This window comes from Salvelinus namaycush, chromosome 18 (assembly GCF_016432855.1).
Source record: "Salvelinus namaycush isolate Seneca chromosome 18, SaNama_1.0, whole genome shotgun sequence".
Lineage (NCBI taxonomy): Eukaryota > Metazoa > Chordata > Actinopteri > Salmoniformes > Salmonidae > Salvelinus > Salvelinus namaycush.
The window spans coordinates 41,966,750-41,985,576 of record NC_052324.1 but is presented as its reverse complement, the minus strand read 5'-3'; the positions used below and the strand labels follow the sequence as shown (position 1 = coordinate 41,985,576).

The 18,827-nt window shown below is 45.7% G+C and overlaps 1 protein-coding gene across 1 annotated transcript in view; it reads right to left on the bottom strand.

Moving 5' to 3' along the window:
- Positions 1–18,827, bottom strand: part of wdfy3 (WD repeat and FYVE domain containing 3) — a 107,882-nt gene that overhangs the window by 31,952 nt on the left and 57,103 nt on the right. The window contains exons 25-31 of the mRNA XM_039013013.1: positions 17,706–17,872; positions 17,492–17,546; positions 12,203–12,322; positions 7,325–7,442; positions 6,994–7,100; positions 5,534–5,687; positions 138–229 (exon numbers count right to left, since the gene is read on the bottom strand). Coding sequence (XP_038868941.1) covers positions 138–229; positions 5,534–5,687; positions 6,994–7,100; positions 7,325–7,442; positions 12,203–12,322; positions 17,492–17,546; positions 17,706–17,872 — 813 coding nt within the window. The remainder of the gene's footprint in view (positions 1–137; positions 230–5,533; positions 5,688–6,993; positions 7,101–7,324; positions 7,443–12,202; positions 12,323–17,491; positions 17,547–17,705; positions 17,873–18,827) is intronic.

The following is an 18,827-nucleotide window of genomic DNA, read 5'->3' as shown; positions in this document are numbered from 1 at the left end:
CCTCATGTTTGTTTGAGTAATGAACGAGACTTGGAGGGATGGCATCGTCAGACTACGTTGGGGTATACTGTACAACACAGTTGTCTTACCTCCTGAGCTTACCTCCAGACACACCTATACAGTAGATTGTTACCCACCTGTCGATGGACTCTGATGAACTCTCGGGGGTCTCCCTTAGCCCACGGAGGCAGAAGGACGTCTCCTAGTCGAATACCGTTCTGTTTGGCACCTGTTAAAACATCAACCGCACATCAAAGCAACTCTTATTTATAATTTTCTAAACATGTTACTATTAAGTGTTAGCAAGATCCATTATGAGAGAGAAGGAGACGGAGAAATAGAAAAAGAGACATACAGAAAGAGAAACAAAAACAAGAGAGATAGCAGAGAACAGAGCTAGAGTCCTGATGTACATAGGTCAAAGTTGAGAGAGAGATAGCAGAGACCAGAGCTAGAGTCCTGATGTACCTAGGTCGAAGTTGAGAGAGATAGCAGAGACCAGAGCTAGAGTCCTGATGTACCTAGGTCAAAGTTGAGAGAGAGATAGCAGAGACCAGAGCTAGTCCTGATGTACCTAGGTCAGAGTTGAGAGAGAGATAGCAGAGACCAGAACTAGAGTCCTGATGTACCTAGGTCAGAGTTTAGAGAGAGATAGCAGAGACCAGAACTAGAGTCCTGATGTACATAGGTCAAAGTTGAGAGAGAGATAGCAGAGACCAGAGCTAGAGTCCTGATGTACCTAGGTCAAAGTTGAGAGAGAGATAGCAGAGACCAGAGCTAGTCCTGATGTACCTAGGTCAGAGTTGAGAGAGAGATAGCAGAGACCAGAACTAGAGTCCTGATGTACCTAGGTCAGAGTTGAGAGAGATAGCAGAGACCAGAACTAGAGTCCTGATGTACCTAGGTCAAAGTTGAGAGAGAGATAGCAGAGACCAGAGCTAGTCCTGATGTACCTAGGTCAGAGTTGAGAGAGAGATAGCAGAGACCAGAACTAGAGTCCTGATGTACCTAGGTCAGAGTTGAGAGAGAGATAGCAGAGACCAGAACTAGAGTCCTGATGTACGTAGGTCAGAGTTTAGAGAGAGATAGCAGAGACCAGAACTAGAGTCCTGATGTACCTAGGTCAGAGTTGAGAGAGAGATAGCAGAGACCAGAGCTAGTCCTGATGTACCTAGGTCAGAGTTGAGAGAGAGATAGCAGAGACCAGAACTAGAGTCCTGATGTACCTAGGTCAAAGTTGAGAGAGAGATAGCAGAGAACAGAACTAGAGTCCTGATGTACCTAGGTCAAAGTTGAGAGAGAGATAGCAGAGACCAGAGCTAGTCCTGATGTACCTAGGTCAAAGTTGAGAGAGAGATAGCAGAGACCAGAAATATATTCCTGATGTACCTAGGTCAGAGTTGAGCGAGAGATAGCAGAGACCAGAAATAGATTCCTGATGTACCTAGGTCAGAGTTGAGAGAGAGATAGCAGAGACCAGAAATAGATTCCTGATGTACCTAGGTCAGAGTTGAGAGAGAGATAGCAGAGACCAGAAATAGATTCCTGATGTACCTAGGTCAGAGTTGATGGAGTTGAGAGAAGAGACAGACGGACGGACTGACGTACAGTGCGTTCGGAAAGTATTCAGACTCCTTTCCACATTTTGTTATGTTACAGCCTTATTCTAAAATGGACTAAATCCATTATTTTCATCAATCTACACGGAATACCCCATAATGACATCACAATACCCCATAATGACGTCACAATACCCCATAATGACAAAGCGAAAACAGGTTTTTAGAACTTTTTACTAATTTATTCAAAATAAAAAACAGAAATACCTTAATTACATACAGTTGAAGTTGGAAGTTTACATACACCTTAGCCAAATACATTTAAACTCAGTTTTTCACAATTCCTGACATTTAATCCTAGTAAAAATTCCCTGTCTTAGGTCAATTAGGATCACCACTTTATTTTAAGAATGTGAAATGTCAGAATAATAGTAGAGAGAATTATATATTTCAGCTTTTATTTCTTTCATCACATTCCCAGTGGGTCAGAAGTTTACATACACTCAATTAGTATTTGGTAGCATTGCCTTTAAATTGTTTAACTTGGGTCAAACGTTTCGGGTAGCCTTCCACAAGCTTCCCACAATAAGTTGGGTGAGTTTTTGGCCCATTCTTCCTGACAGAGCTGGTGTAACTGAGTCAGGTTTGTAGGCCTCCTTGCTCGCACACGCCTTTTCAGTTTTTTTTTTTTCTTCAGTTCTGCCCACAAATGTTCTATGGGATTGAGGTCAGGGCTTTGTGATGGCCACTCCAATAACTTGACTTTGTTGTCCTTAAGCCATTTCCCCACAACTTTGGAAGTATGCTTGTTCATTTGGAAGACCCATTTGCGACCAAACTTTAACTTCCTGACTGATGTCTTGAGATGTTGCTTCAATATATCCACATCATTTTTCTACCTCATGATGCCATCTATTTTGTGAAGTGCACCAGTCCCTGCTGCAGCAAAGCACCCCCACAACATGATGCTGCCACCCCCGTGCTTCATGGTTGGGATGGTGTTCTTCGGCTTGCAAGCCTCCCCCTTTTTCCTCCAAACATAACGATGGTCATTATGGCCAAACAGTTCTGTTTTTGTTTCATCAGGTTTTGGACCAGTGGCTTCTTCCTTGCTGAGCGGCCTTTCAGGTTATGTCGATATAGGACTCGTTTTACTGTGGATATAGATACTTTTGTACCTGTTTCTTCCAGCATCTTCACAAGGTCCTTTGCAGATGTTCTCGGATTGATTTGCACTTTTCTCACCAAATTATGTTTATCTCTAGGAGACAGAACGCGTCTCCTTCCTGAGCGGTATGACGGCTGCGTGGTCCCATGGTGTTTAAACTTGCATACTATTGTTTGTACAGATGAACGTGGTACCTTCAGGCGTATGGAAATTGCTGAACCAGACTTGTGAAAGTCTACAATTTTCTTTCTGGGGTCTTGGCTGATTTCTTTTGCTTTTCCATGATGTCAAGCAGAGGCACTGAGTTTGAAGGTAGGCCTTGAAATACATCTACACCTCCAATTGACTCAAATGATGTCAATTAGCCTATCAGAAGCTTCTAAAGCCATGACATAATTTTCTGTAATTTTCCAAGCTGTTTAAAGGCACAATCAACTTAGTGTAAGTAAACTTCTGACCCACTGGAATTGTGATACAGTGAATTTTAAGTGAAATAATCTGTCTGTAAAAATTTTGGGAAAAATTACTTGTGTCATGCACAAAGTAGATGTCCTAACCGACTTGCCAAAACTATAGTTTGTTAACAAGAAATTTGTGGAGTGGTTGAAAAACGAGTTTTAATGACTTCAACCTAAGTGTATGTAAACTTCCGACTTCAACTGTACGTTTTCAAACCCTTTGCTATGAGACTGGAAATTGAGCTCAGGTGCATCCTGTTTCCATTGATCATCCTTGAGATGTTTCTACAACTTGATTGGAGTCCACCTGTGGTAAATTCAATTGATTGGACATGATTTGGAAAGGACACACCTGTCTATATGAGGTCCCACAGTTGACAGTGGATGTCAGAGCAAAAACCAAGCCATGAGTTCGAAGGAATTGTCCGTAGAGCTCCGAGACTGGATTGTGTCGAGGCACAGATCTGGGGAAGGGTACCAAAACATTTCTGCAGCATTGAAGGTCCCCAAGAACACAGTGGCCTCCATCATTCTTAAATGGAAGAAGTTTGGAACCACCAAGACTCTTCCTAGAGCTGGCCGCCCAGCCAAACTGAGCAATCAGGGGAGAAGGGCCTTGGTCAGGGAGGAGACCAAGAACCCGATGGTCACTCTGACAGAGCTCCAGAGTTCCTCTGTGGAGATGGGAGAACCTTCCAGAAGGACAACCATCTCTGCAGCACTCCACCAATCAGGCCTTTATTGTAGAGTGGCCAGATGGAAGCCACTCCTCAGTAAAAGGCACATGACAGCCCGCTTGTAGTTTGCCAAAAATGCACCTAAAGACTCTCAGACCACGAGAAACAAGATTCTCTGGTCTGATGAAACCAAGATTGAACTCTTTGGCCAAATGTCAACTGTCACGTCTAGACCTGGCACCATCCCTATGGTGAAGCATGGTGGTGGCAGCATCATGCTGTGGAGATTTTTTTCAGCGGCAGGGACTGGGAGACTAGTCAGGATCGAGGGAAAGATGAAAAAGCAAAGCTCCTTGATGAAAACCTGCTCCAGAGTGCTCAGGACTTCAGACTGGGGTGAAGGTTCATCTTCCTACAGGACCACGACCCTAAGCACACAGCCAAGACAATGCAGGAGTGGCTTCGGAACAAGTCTGAATGTCCTTGAGTGGCCCAGCCAGAGCCCGGACTTGAACCCCATCGAACATCTCTGGAGAGACCTGAAAATAGCTGTGCAGCAACGCTCCCCATCCAACCTGACAGAGGTTGAGAAGATCTGCAGAGAGGAATGGGAGAAACTCCCCAAATACAGGTGTGCCAAGCTTGTAGTGTCTTACCCAAGAAGACTCGAGGCTGTAATCACTGCCAAAGGTGCTTCAACAAAGTACTGAGTAAAGGGTCTGAATACTACATAAATGTGTGTGTTTTTTTTTTTAAAGAAATGTGCAACATTTTCTAAAAACCTGTTTTTGCCTTGTCATTATGAGGTATTGCGATGTCATTATGGGGTATTGCGATGTCATTATGGGGTATTGCGATGTCATTATGGAGTATTGTGATGTCATTATGGAGTATTGTGATGTCATTATGGGGTACTGTGTGTAGATTAATGAGGGGGAAAAAACATTTAATCCATTTTAGAATGATGCTGTAATGTAACAAAATGTGGACAAGGTCTGAGTCTGAATACTTTCCGAATGCACTGTATACCTACAGTAGGTCAAAGTTGTTGGAGTTGATAGAGGAGAGACAGACAGACCGACAGACAGACAGACCGACAGACCGACAGACCGACAGACAGACAGACAGACAGACAGACAGACAGACAGACAGACAGACGTACCTCGGTCAAAGTTGTTAGTTGAGAGAGAGGAGAGACAGACAGACAGGCAGACAGACGTACCTAGGTCAAAGTTGTTAGTTGAGAGAGAGGAGAGACAGACAGACAGGCAGACAGACGTACCTAGGTCAAAGTTGTTAGTTGAGAGAGAGGAGAAGACAGACAGACAGACAGACAGACAGACAGACAGACAGACAGACCTAGATCAAAGTTGTTAGTTGAGAGAGAGGAGAAGACAGACAGACAGACAGACAGACAGACAGACAGACAGACAGACAGACAGACAGACAGACAGACAGACGTACCTAGGTCAAAGTTGTTAGTTGAGAGAGGAGAGACAGACAGACAGGCAGACAGGCAGACAGGCGTACCTAGGTCAAAGTTGTTAGTTGAGAGAGAGGAGAAGACAGACAGACAGACAGACAGACAGACAGACAGACAGACAGACAGACAGACGTACCTAGGTCAAAGTTGTTAGTTGAGAGGGAGGAGAGACAGACAGACAGACGTACCTAGGTCAAAGTTGTTAGAGTTGAGCATGAACTCTGGCAGGTAAAAGAACTCAGGGATGAGCTCCTTGACATCAGCCATGTTGTGTTTGGAGGCAGAGAGCCAGGCCTCACGCACACTGTGGAACATCCTGTCAGCCAGGTCAAAGTGACCTCCCTGGAGGGGGGAGAGGGACCACAGGCAGGCAGGCGCACACACACACACACACACACACACACACACACACACACACACACACACACACACACACACACACACACACACACACACACACACACACACACACACACACACACACACACACACACACACACACACACACACACACACACACACACACACACACACACACAGCCATGGGGGCAGGCACGCAGACATACCCACAGATGCAAAACACACGTTAGCAACATGACACATACTTCAGGCATCGCCTCCACCAACACACATCTCCCGGAGAGGAAAGGTCATCATTGGTATTCAAACCACACTACACACAGGCTGTTTACTGTCTCTGGTTAATATCAGGGGGGGGGACAACTCTGATGTAGCCTGAATATGCCACTATCACGCACCCAAAGACAAACAGACAACCCCCTAACCTTATCCCCAAGCTGTGACAAAAAAAACTTGGTAAACTTGGGATGCCCATTAAATCCACTGCAGATACAGAAACCTGCACTGTGCATTCACACAAAATGGCCACACTGCATTGTAGCTAACTACCATATGAATCCTCTGAAAATACCAAAGTTACATTTGGGGTTCCTCAAGGTTCAGTGCTTGGACCCCTTGGAATCATCTGAACATTCCACTATACAAGTCAGGTGGTGTGTGTGGCGTCTGGGACGGTGTGTGTGGCGTCTGGGACGGTGTGTGTGGCGTCGGGGACGGTGTGTGTGGCGTCGGGGACGGTGTGTGTGGCGTCGGGGACGGTGTGTGTGGCGTCGGGGACGGTGTGTGTGGCGTCGGGGACGGTGTGTGTGGCGTCGGGGACGGTGTGTGTGGCGTCGGGGACGGTGTGTGTGGCGTCTGGGGACGGTGTGTGTGGCGTCTGGGGACGGTGTGTGTGGCGTCTGGGGACGGTGTGTGTGGCGTCTGGGACGGTGTGTATGGCGTCTGGGACGGTGTGTGTGGCGTCTGGGACGGTGTGTGTGGCGTCGGGGACGGTGTGTGTGGCGTCTGGGACGGTGTGTGTGGCGTCTGGGACGGTGTGTGTGGCGTCTGGGACGGTGTGTGTGGCGTCTGGGACGGTGTGTGTGGCGTCTTGGGACGGTGTGTGTGGCGTCTTGGGACGGTGTGTGTGGCGTCTTGGGACGGTGTGTGTGGCGTCTGGGGACGGTGTGTGTGGCGTCTGGGGACGGTGTGTGTGGCGTCGGGGACGGTGTGTGTGGCGTCGGGGACGGTGTGTGTGGAGTCGGGGACGGTGTGTGTGGAGTCGGGGACGGTGTGTGTGGAGTCTGACCTGAAGCCTGAGAAAGATCTGAGTGAAAGGTTCCATGCGGATCAGGTAGGACGCCACGATCATGGCTGAGGAGTAGTGTGTACCGTAGTGATACGCCGGGGTCTCACCTGAGAGAGAGAGAGAGAGAGAGAGAGAGAGATTTTACAAAAATATTTTATTGTCCCAGAGTCTGGTATTGTGGTAGTACAAACAATTCTGGACCACTGGAGAATGTGATAGGGTTCAAGCCTTGTCGGTGTCCATCTACCGTCCACTTCCTTTTCTGTATTTCCCAATGTCCTATAATTAAACATTACAATATACACAAACAGATTGGTCAAAAGTGTCTTACTGGTAGGGTCTTCCCAGTCCTTGAACCTCTTCTTGTACTGGGTCAGCCTGTCGTCGGTCTGGGCTCCCATTGGTTTAGCCAGGTTACGGAACGTCCGTGGGTTGTTTAGGTCCAACTCCTAGGAACCAGAACAGACCAGTTTAATCCCACTACATTTACTAGGAACCAGACCAGACCAGTTTAATCCCACTACATTTACTAGGAACCAGACCTGACCAGTTTAATCCCACTACATTTACTAGGAACCAGAACAGACCAGTTTAATCCCACTACATTTACTAGGAACCAGACCAGACCAGTTTAATCCCACTACATTTACTAGGAACCAGACCTGACCAGTTTAATCCCACTACATTTACTAGGAACCAGACCTGACCAGTTTAATCCCACTACATTTACTAGGAACCAGAACAGACCAGTTTAATCCCACTACATTTACTAGGAACCAGACCTGACCAGTTTAATCCCACTACATTTACTAGGAACCAGACCTGACCAGTTTAATCCCACTACATTTACTAGGAACCAGACCTGACCAGTTTAATCCCACTACATTTACTAGGAACCAGACCAGACCAGTTTAATCCCACTACATTTACTAGGAACCAGACCTGACCAGTTTAATCCCACTACATTTACTAGGAACCAGAACAGACCAGTTTAATCCCACTACATTTACTAGGAACCAGACCTGACCAGTTTAATCCCACTACATTTACTAGGAACCAGACCTGACCAGTTTAATCCCACTACATTTACTTGGAACCAGAACAGACCAGGTCAGTTTAATCCCACTACATTTACTAGGAACCAGACCTGACCAGTTTAATATCACTACATTTACTAGGAACCAGACCTGACCAGTTTAATCTCACTACATTTACTAGGAACCAGAACAGACCAGTTTAATCCCACTACATTTACTAGGAACCAGACCTGACCAGTTTAATCTCACTACATTTACTAGGAACCAGACCTGACCAGTTTAATCCCACTACATTTACTAGGAACCAGACCTGACCAGTTTAATCTCACTACATTTACTAGGAACCAGACCTGACCAGTTTAATCTCACTACATTTACTAGGAACCAGACCTGACCAGTTTAATCCCACTACATTTACTAGGAAGCAGACCAGACCAGTTTAATCCCACTACATTTACTAGGAACCAGAACAGACCAGTTTAATCCCACTACATTTACTAGGAACCAGACCTGACCAGTTTAATCTCACTACATTTACTAGGAACCAGAACAGACCAGTTTAATCCCACTACATTTACTAGGAACCAGACCAGACCAGTTTAATCCCACTACATTTACTAGGAACCAGACCTGACCAGTTTAATCCCACTACATTTACTAGGAACCAGACCTGACCAGTTTAATCCCACTACATTTACTAGGAACCAGAACAGACCAGTTTAATCCCACTACATTTACTAGGAACCAGACCGGACCAGTTTAATCCCACTACATTTACTAGGAACCAGACCTGACCAGTTTAATCCCACTACATTTACTAGGAACCAGACCTGACCAGTTTAATCTGACTACATTTACTAGGAACCAGACCTGACCAGTTTAATCCCACTACATTTACTAGGAACCAGACCTGACCAGTTTAATCCCACTACATTTACTAGGAACCAGACCTGACCAGTTTAATCCCACTACATTTACTAGGAACCAGACCTGACCAGTTTAATCTCACTTCATTTACTAGGAACCAGACCAAGTCAGTTTAATCCCACTACATTTACTAGGAACCAGAACAGACCAGTTTAATCCCACTACATTTACTAGGAACCAGACCTGACCAGTTCTGTCCTGTAACTGTTGTTACCTCAGGGTCTATATAGGGTCCTGTAACTGTTGTTACCTCAGGGTCCTGTAACTGTTGTTACCTCAGGGTCTATATAGGGTCCTGTAACTGTTGTTACCTCAGGGTCCTGTAACTGTTGTTACCTCAGGGTCTATATAGGGTCCTGTAACTGTTGTTACCTCAGGGTCTCTATAGGGTCCTGTAACTGTTGTTACCTCAGGGTCCTGTAACTGTTGTTACCTCAGGGTCTATATAGGGTCCTGTAACTGTTGTTACCTCAGGGTCTATATAGGGTCCTGTAACTGTTGTTACCTCAGGGTCTATACAGGGTCCTGTAACTGTTGTTACCTCAGGGTCTATATAGGGTCCTGTAACTGTTGTTACCTCAGGGTCTATATAGGGTCCTGTAACTGTTGTTACCTCAGGGTCCTGTAGCTGTTGTTACCTCAGGGTCTATACAGGGTCCTGTAACTGTTGTTACCTCAGGGTCTATATAGGGTCCTGTAACTGTTGTTACCTTAGGGTCCTGTATCTGTTGTTACCTCAGGGTCTATACAGGGTCCTGTAACTGTTGTTACCTCAGGGTCTATATAGGGTCCTGTAACTGTTGTTACCTCAGGGTCCTGTAACTGTTGTTACCTCAGGGTCTATATAGGATCCTGTAACTGTTGTTACCTCAGGGTCCTGTAACTGTTGTTACCTCAGGGTCTATATAGGGTCCTGTAGCTGTTGTTACCTCAGGGTCTATATAGGGTCCTGTATCTGTTGTTACCTCAGGGTATATATAGGGTCCTGTAACTGTTGTTACCTCAGGGTCTATATAGGGTCCTGTAACTGTTGTTACCTCAGGGTCTATACAGGGTCCTGTAACTGTTGTTACCTCAGGGTCTATATAGGGTCCTGTAACTGTTGTTACCTCAGGGTCTATATAGGGTCCTGTAACTGTTGTTACCTCAGGGTCCTGTAGCTGTTGTTACCTCAGGGTCTATACAGGGTCCTGTAACTGTTGTTACCTCAGGGTCTATATAGGGTCCTGTAACTGTTGTTACCTCAGGGTCCTGTATCTGTTGTTACCTCAGGGTCTATACAGGGTCCTGTAACTGTTGTTACCTCAGGGTCTATATAGGGTCCTGTAACTGTTGTTACCTCAGGGTCCTGTAACTGTTGTTACCTCAGGGTCTATATAGGGTCCTGTAACTGTTGTTACCTCAGGGTCTATATAGGGTATTGTAACTGTTGTTACCTCAGGGTCTATATAGGGTACTGTAACTGTTGTTACCTCAGGGTCTCTATAGGGTCCTGTAACTGTTGTTACCTCAGGGTCCTGTAACTGTTGTTACCTCAGGGTCTATATAGGGTCCTGTAACTGTTGTTACCTCAGGGTCTATATAGGGTCCTGTAACTGTTGTTACCTCAGGGTCTATATAGGGTACTGTAACTGTTGTTACCTCAGGGTCTATATAGGGTACTGTAACTGTTGTTACCTCAGGGTCTCTATAGGGTCCTGTAACTGTTGTTACCTCAGGGTCCTGTAACTGTTGTTACCTCAGGGTCTATATAGGGTCCTGTAACTGTTGTTACCTCAGGGTCTATATAGGGTCCTGTAACTGTTGTTACCTCAGGGTCTATATAGGGTCCTGTAACTGTTGTTACCTCAGGGTCTATATAGGGTCCTGTAACTGTTGTTACCTCAGGGTCTATATAGGGTCCTGTAACTGTTGTTACCTCAGGGTCTATATAGGGTCCTGTAACTGTTGTTAACTCAGGGTCTATACAGGGTCCTGTAACTGTTGTTACCTCAGGGTCTATACAGGGTCCTGTAACTGTTGTTACCTCAGGGTCTATATAGGGTCCTGTAACTGTTGTTACCTCAGGGTCCTGTAACTGTTGTTACCTCAGGGTCTCTATAGGGTCCTGTAACTGTTGTTACCTCAGGGTCTCTATAGGGTCCTGTAACTGTTGTTACCTCAGGGTCTCTATAGGGTCCTGTAACTGTTGTTACCTCAGGGTCCTGTATCTGTTGTTACCTCAGGGTCTATACAGGGTCCTGTAACTGTTGTTACCTCAGGGTCTATATAGGGTCCTGTAACTGTTGTTACCTCAGGGTCCTGTAACTGTTGTTACCTCAGGGTCTATATAGGGTACTGTAACTGTTGTTACCTCAGGGTCTATATAGGGTACTGTAACTGTTGTTACCTCAGGGTCTCTATAGGGTCCTGTAACTGTTGTTACCTCAGGGTCCTGTAACTGTTGTTACCTCAGGGTCTATATAGGGTCCTGTAACTGTTGTTACCTCAGGGTCTATATAGGGTCCTGTAACTGTTGTTACCTCAGGGTCTATATAGGGTCCTGTAACTGTTGTTACCTCAGGGTCTATATAGGGTCCTGTAACTGTTGTTACCTCAGGGTCTATATAGGGTCCTGTAACTGTTGTTACCTCAGGGTCTATATAGGGTCCTGTAACTGTTGTTACCTCAGGGTCTATACAGGGTCCTGTAACTGTTGTTACCTCAGGGTCTATACAGGGTCCTGTAACTGTTGTTACCTCAGGGTCTATACAGGGTCCTGTAACTATTGTTACCTCAGGGTCTATATAGGGTCCTGTAACTGTTGTTACCTCAGGGTCTATATAGGGTCCTGTAACTGTTGTTACCTCAGGGTCTATATAGGGTCCTGTAACTGTTGTTACCTCAGGGTCTATATAGGGTCCTGTAACTGTTGTTACCTCAGGGTCTATATAGGGTCCTGTAACTGTTGTTACCTCAGGGTCTATACAGGGTCCTGTAACTGTTGTTACCTCAGGGTCTATATAGGGTACTGTAACTGTTGTTACCTCAGGGTCCTGTAACTGTTGTTACCTCAGGGTCTATATAGGGTCCTGTAACTGTTGTTACCTCAGGGTCTATACAGGGTCCTGTAACTGTTGTTACCTCAGGGTCCTGTAACTGTTGTTACCTCAGGGTCTATATAGGGTCCTGTAAATGTTGTTACCTCAGGGTCCTGTAACTGTTGTTACCTCAGGGTCTATACAGGGTACTGTAACTGTTGTTACCTCAGAGTCGTAGTCAGCCAGGATCCAGGGGAAGACAGGGTACTGCATCAGGTCGTTGTAGGAGCGACCAGCCAGGGTGTTGAGATGCATCAGATACTGGAAGTTACTGATCTCACCACGCTACAGAGACACAGAGAGGACACTATAGTTACTGATCTCACCATGCTACAGAGACACAGAGAGGACACTATAGTTACTGATCTCACCACGCTACAGAGACACAGAGGGGACACTATAGTTACTGATCTCACCACGCTACAGAGACACAGAGAGGACACTATAGTTACTGATCTCACCACGCTACAGAGACACAGAGAGGACACTATAGTTACTGATCTCACCACGCTACAGAGACACAGAGGGGACACTATAGTTACTGATCTCACCATGCTACAGAGACACAGAGAGGACACTATAGTTACTGATCTCACCACGCTACAGAGGACACTATAGTTACTGATCTCACCACGCTACAGAGGACACTATAGTTACTGATCTCACCATGCTACAGAGGACACTATAGTTACTGATCTCACCACGCTACAGAGACACAGAGAGGACACTATAGTTACTGATCTCACCATGCTACAGAGGACACTATAGTTACTGATCTCACCACGCTACAGAGACACAGAGAGGACACTATAGTTACTGATCTCACCACGCTACAGAGACACAGAGGGGACACTATAGTTACTGATCTCACCACGCTACAGAGACACAGAGAGGACACTATAGTTACTGATCTCACCATGCTACAGAGACACAGAGAGGACACTATAGTTACTGATCTCACCATGCTACAGAGACACAGAGGGGACACTATAGTTACTGATCTCACCACGCTACAGAGACACAGAGAGGATACTATAGTGACTGATCTCACCATGCTACAGAGACACAGAGGGGACACTATAGTTACTGATCTCACCATGCTACAGAGACACAGAGAGGACACTATAGTTACTGATCTCACCATGCTACAGAGACACAGAGAGGACACTATAGTTACTGATCTCACCACGCTACAGAGACACAGAGGGGACACTATAGTTACTGATCTCACCATGCTACAGAGACACAGAGAGGACACTATAGTTACTGATCTCACCATGCTACAGAGACACAGAGGGGACACTATAGTTACTGATCTCACCATGCTACAGAGACACAGAGGGGACACTATAGTTACTGATCTCACCATGCTACAGAGACACAGAGAGGACACTATAGTTACTGATCTCACCATGCTACAGAGAGGACACTATAGTTACTGATCTCACCACGCTACAGAGACACAGAGGGGACACTATAGTTACTGATCTCACCATGCTACAGAGACACAGAGAGGACACTATAGTTACTGATCTCACCATGCTACAGAGACACAGAGAGGACACTATAGTTACTGATCTCACCACGCTACAGAGACACAGAGGGGACACTATAGTTACTGATCTCACCATGCTACAGAGACACAGAGAGGACACTATAGTTACTGATCTCACCATGCTACAGAGACACAGAGGGGACACTATAGTTACTGATCTCACCACGCTACAGAGACACAGAGAGGACACTATAGTTACTGATCTCACCACGCTACAGAGGGGACACTATAGTTACTGATCTCACCACGCTACAGAGAGGACACTATAGTTACTGATCTCACCACGCTACAGAGAGGACACTATAGTTACTGATCTCACCATGCTACAGAGGGGACACTATAGTTACTGATCTCACCACGCTACACAAACACAGAGGGGACACTATAGTTACTGATCTCACCATGCTACAGAGGGGACACTATAGTTACTGATCTCACCACGCTACAGAGACACAGAGGGGACACTATAGTTACTGATCTCACCATGCTACAGAGACACAGAGAGGACACTATGGTTACTGATCTCACCATGCTACAGAGACACAGAGAGGACACTATAGTTACTGATCTCACCACGCTACAGAGACACAGAGAGGACACTATAGTTACTGATCTCACCATGCTACAGAGGACACTATAGTTACTGATCTCACCATGCTACAGAGACACAGAGGGGACACTATAGTTACTGATCTCACCACGCTACAGAGACACAGAGGGGACACTATAGTTACTGATCTCACCATGCTACAGAGACACAGAGAGGACACTATAGTTACTGATCTCACCACGCTACAGAGACACAGAGAGGACACTATAGTTACTGATCTCACCATGCTACAGAGACACAGAGAGGACACTATAGTTACTGATCTCACCACGCTACAGAGACACAGAGAGGACACTATAGTTACTGATCTCACCACGCTATAGAGACACAGAGAGGACACTATAGTTACTGATCTCACCATGCTACAGAGACACAGAGAGGATACTATAGTTACTGATCTCACCACGCTACAGAGACACAGAGGGGACACTATAGTTACTGATCTCACCATGCTACAGAGACACAGAGAGGACACTATAGTTACTGATCTCACCACGCTACAGAGACACAGAGGGGACACTATAGTTACTGATCTCACCATGCTACAGAGACACAGAGGGGACACTATAGTTACTGATCTCACCATGCTACAGAGACACAGAGAGGACACTATAGTTACTGATCTCACCATGCTACAGAGACACAGAGGACACTATAGTTACTGATCTCACCATGCTACAGAGACACAGAGAGGACACTATAGTTACTGATCTCACCATGCTACAGAGACACAGAGAGGACACTATAGTTACTGATCTCACCATGCTACAGAGACACAGAGGGGACACTATAGTTACTGATCTCACCATGCTACAGAGACACGGAGAGGACACTATAGTTACTGATCTCACCATGCTACAGAGGACACTATAGTTACTGATCTCACCACGCTACAGAGGACACTATAGTTACTGATCTCACCACGCTACAGAGACACAGAGAGGACACTATAGTTACTGATCTCACCACGCTACAGAGACACAGAGGGGACACTATAGTTACTGATCTCACCACGCTACAGAGACACAGAGGGGACACTATAGTTACTGATCTCTCCACGCTACAGAGGACACTATAGTTACTGATCTCACCATGCTACAGAGACACAGAGAGGACACTATAGTTACTGATCTCACCACGCTACAGAGGACACTATAGTTACTGATCTCACCACGCTACAGAGACACAGAGAGGACACTATAGTTACTGATCTCACCATGCTACAGAGACACAGAGAGGACACTATAGTTACTGATCTCACCACGCTACAGAGACACAGAGGGGACACTATAGTTACTGATCTCACCACGCTACAGAGACACAGAGGGGACACTATAGTTACTGATCTCACCACGCTACAGAGACACAGAGGGGACACTATAGTTACTGATCTCACCATGCTACAGAGACACAGAGGGGACACTATAGTTACTGATCTCACCATGCTACAGACACAGAGGGGACACTATAGTTACTGATCTCACCATGCTACAGGGGACACTATAGTTACTGATCTCACCACGCTACAGAGACACAGAGAGGACACTATAGTTACTGATCTCACCATGCTACAGAGACACAGAGGACACTATAGTTACTGATCTCACCATGCTACAGAGACACAGAGAGGACACTATAGTTACTGATCTCACCATGCTACAGAGACACAGAGAGGACACTATAGTTACTGATCTCACCATGCTACAGAGACACAGAGGGGACACTATAGTTACTGATCTCACCATGCTACAGAGACACGGAGAGGACACTATAGTTACTGATCTCACCATGCTACAGAGGACACTATAGTTACTGATCTCACCACGCTACAGAGGACACTATAGTTACTGATCTCACCACGCTACAGAGACACAGAGAGGACACTATAGTTACTGATCTCACCACGCTACAGAGACACAGAGGGGACACTATAGTTACTGATCTCACCACGCTACAGAGACACAGAGGGGACACTATAGTTACTGATCTCTCCACGCTACAGAGGACACTATAGTTACTGATCTCACCATGCTACAGAGACACAGAGAGGACACTATAGTTACTGATCTCACCACGCTACAGAGGACACTATAGTTACTGATCTCACCACGCTACAGAGACACAGAGAGGACACTATAGTTACTGATCTCACCACGCTACAGAGACACAGAGAGGACACTATAGTTACTGATCTCACCACGCTACAGAGACACAGAGGGGACACTATAGTTACTGATCTCACCACGCTACAGAGACACAGAGGGGACACTATAGTTACTGATCTCACCACGCTACAGAGACACAGAGGGGACACTATAGTTACTGATCTCACCACGCTACAGAGACACAGAGAGGACACTATAGTTACTGATCTCACCATGCTACAGAGACACAGAGAGGACACTATAGTTACTGATCTCACCATGCTACAGAGACACAGAGAGGACACTATAGTTACTGATCTCACCACGCTACAGAGACACAGAGGGGACACTATAGTTACTGATCTCACCATGCTACAGAGACACAGAGAGGATACTATAGTTACTGATCTCACCATGCTACAGAGACACAGAGAGGACACTATAGTTACTGATCTCACCATGCTACAGAGACACAGAGAGGACACTATAGTTACTGATCTCACCATGCTACAGAGACACAGAGAGGACACTATAGTTACTGATCTCACCACGCTACAGAGGACACTATAGTTACTGATCTCACCATGCTACAGAGACACAGAGGGGACACTATAGTTACTGATCTCACCACGCTACAGAGGACACTATAGTTACTGATCTCACCATGCTACAGAGACACAGAGGGGACACTATAGTTACTGAGCTCACCACGCTACAGAGACACAGAGGGGACACTATAGTTACTGATCTCACCACGCTACAGAGGACACTATAGTTACTGATCTCACCACGCTACAGAGACACAGAGAGGACACTATAGTTACTGATCTCACCATGCTACAGAGACACAGAGGGGACACTATAGTTACTGATCTCACCACGCTACAGAGGACACTATAGTTACTGATCTCACCACGCTACAGAGACACAGAGAGGACACTATAGTTACTGATCTCACCATGCTACAGGGGACACTATAGTTACTGATCTCACCATGCTACAGAGACACAGAGGGGACACTATAGTTACTGATCTCACCACGCAATGGAAGGGAACACAGAGGACACACTACTGTCAGACCTACTGCTAACACTGTCCTCAGGTAGGAGATCGTACAGTAAGTACACTGGTAAAAACAGACTTACCTCCCATCTTTGGGTGACAGATTTCTCTCCTACCAGAGTGCTGAGTAGGCCAGACCTGATGGGAAACATTATAGAAAGATTTACAATAGAAACAATAGAGGACATTCATGCAACTATAGGACAACTTAACACATAACCAAATACACAACAGATTTAACAAAATATGAAAACATAGACGTTTATCACATAGAATCTACAGAAAGGTAGACGGTACCCCTGCTCTACGCTGGTGTTGGGCCTCTGTCCTGAGACGGACTCTGAGCTGTCAGCCAGAGAGGGAACCACGGCGAGGAACCTCTGGTAGACCTTGTTGCGGACTCCTTTCTGGAAGGCCAGCAGGTAGTTCCTCCCATCTCCTGAGAACACCTCCACAGCCATGGGCTGCGACACAGACAGAGCATTAGAAAGGGTTTTGTTCATTACTCAGGATCACATTAATTAGGCACCAAAGGAAAGAAAACAGACGGAAACAGGGAGGGGTACCGGAACTTGTTCAACGAGTAACGATAGATTTCTCATTTTCCGTCTCAAAACGATTTGCCATGTTTTGCCCTAATATACAGTTGAAGTCGGAAGTTTACATACACTTAGGTTGGAGTCATTAAAACTTGTTTTTCAACCACTCCACAAATTTCTTGTTAACCAACTATAGTTTTGGCAAGTCGGTTAGGACATCTACTTTGTGCATGACAAGTAATTTTTCCAACAATTGTTTACAGACAGATTATTTCACTTATAATTCACTGTATCACAATTCCAGTGGGTCAGAAGTTTACATACACTAAGTTGACTGTGCCTTTAAACAGCTTGGAAAATTCCAGAAAATCATGTCATGGTTTTAGAAGCTTCTGATAGGCTAATTGACATCATTTGAGTCAATTGGAGGTGTACCTGTGGATGTGGTTTGATGAAACAAAAACAGAACTGCTTGGCCATAATGACCATCATTAAGAACACCATCCCAACCGTGAAGCACGGGGGTGGCAGCATCATGTTGTGGGGGTGCTTTGCTGCAGGAGGGACTGGTGCACTTCACAAAATAGATGGCATCATGAGGGAGGAAAATGATGTGGATATATTGAAGCAACATCTCAAGATATCAGTCAGGAAGTTAAAGCTTGGTCGCAAATGGGTCTTCCCAAATGGACAATGACCCCACGCATACTTCCAAAGTTGTAGCAAAATGGCTTAAGGACAACAAAGTCAAGGTATTGGACTGGCCATCACAAAGCCTTGACCTCAATCCTATAGAAAATGTGCGGGCAGAACTGAAAAAGCGTGTGCGAGCAAGGAGGCCTACAAACCTGACTCAGTTACACCAGCTCTGTCAGGAGGA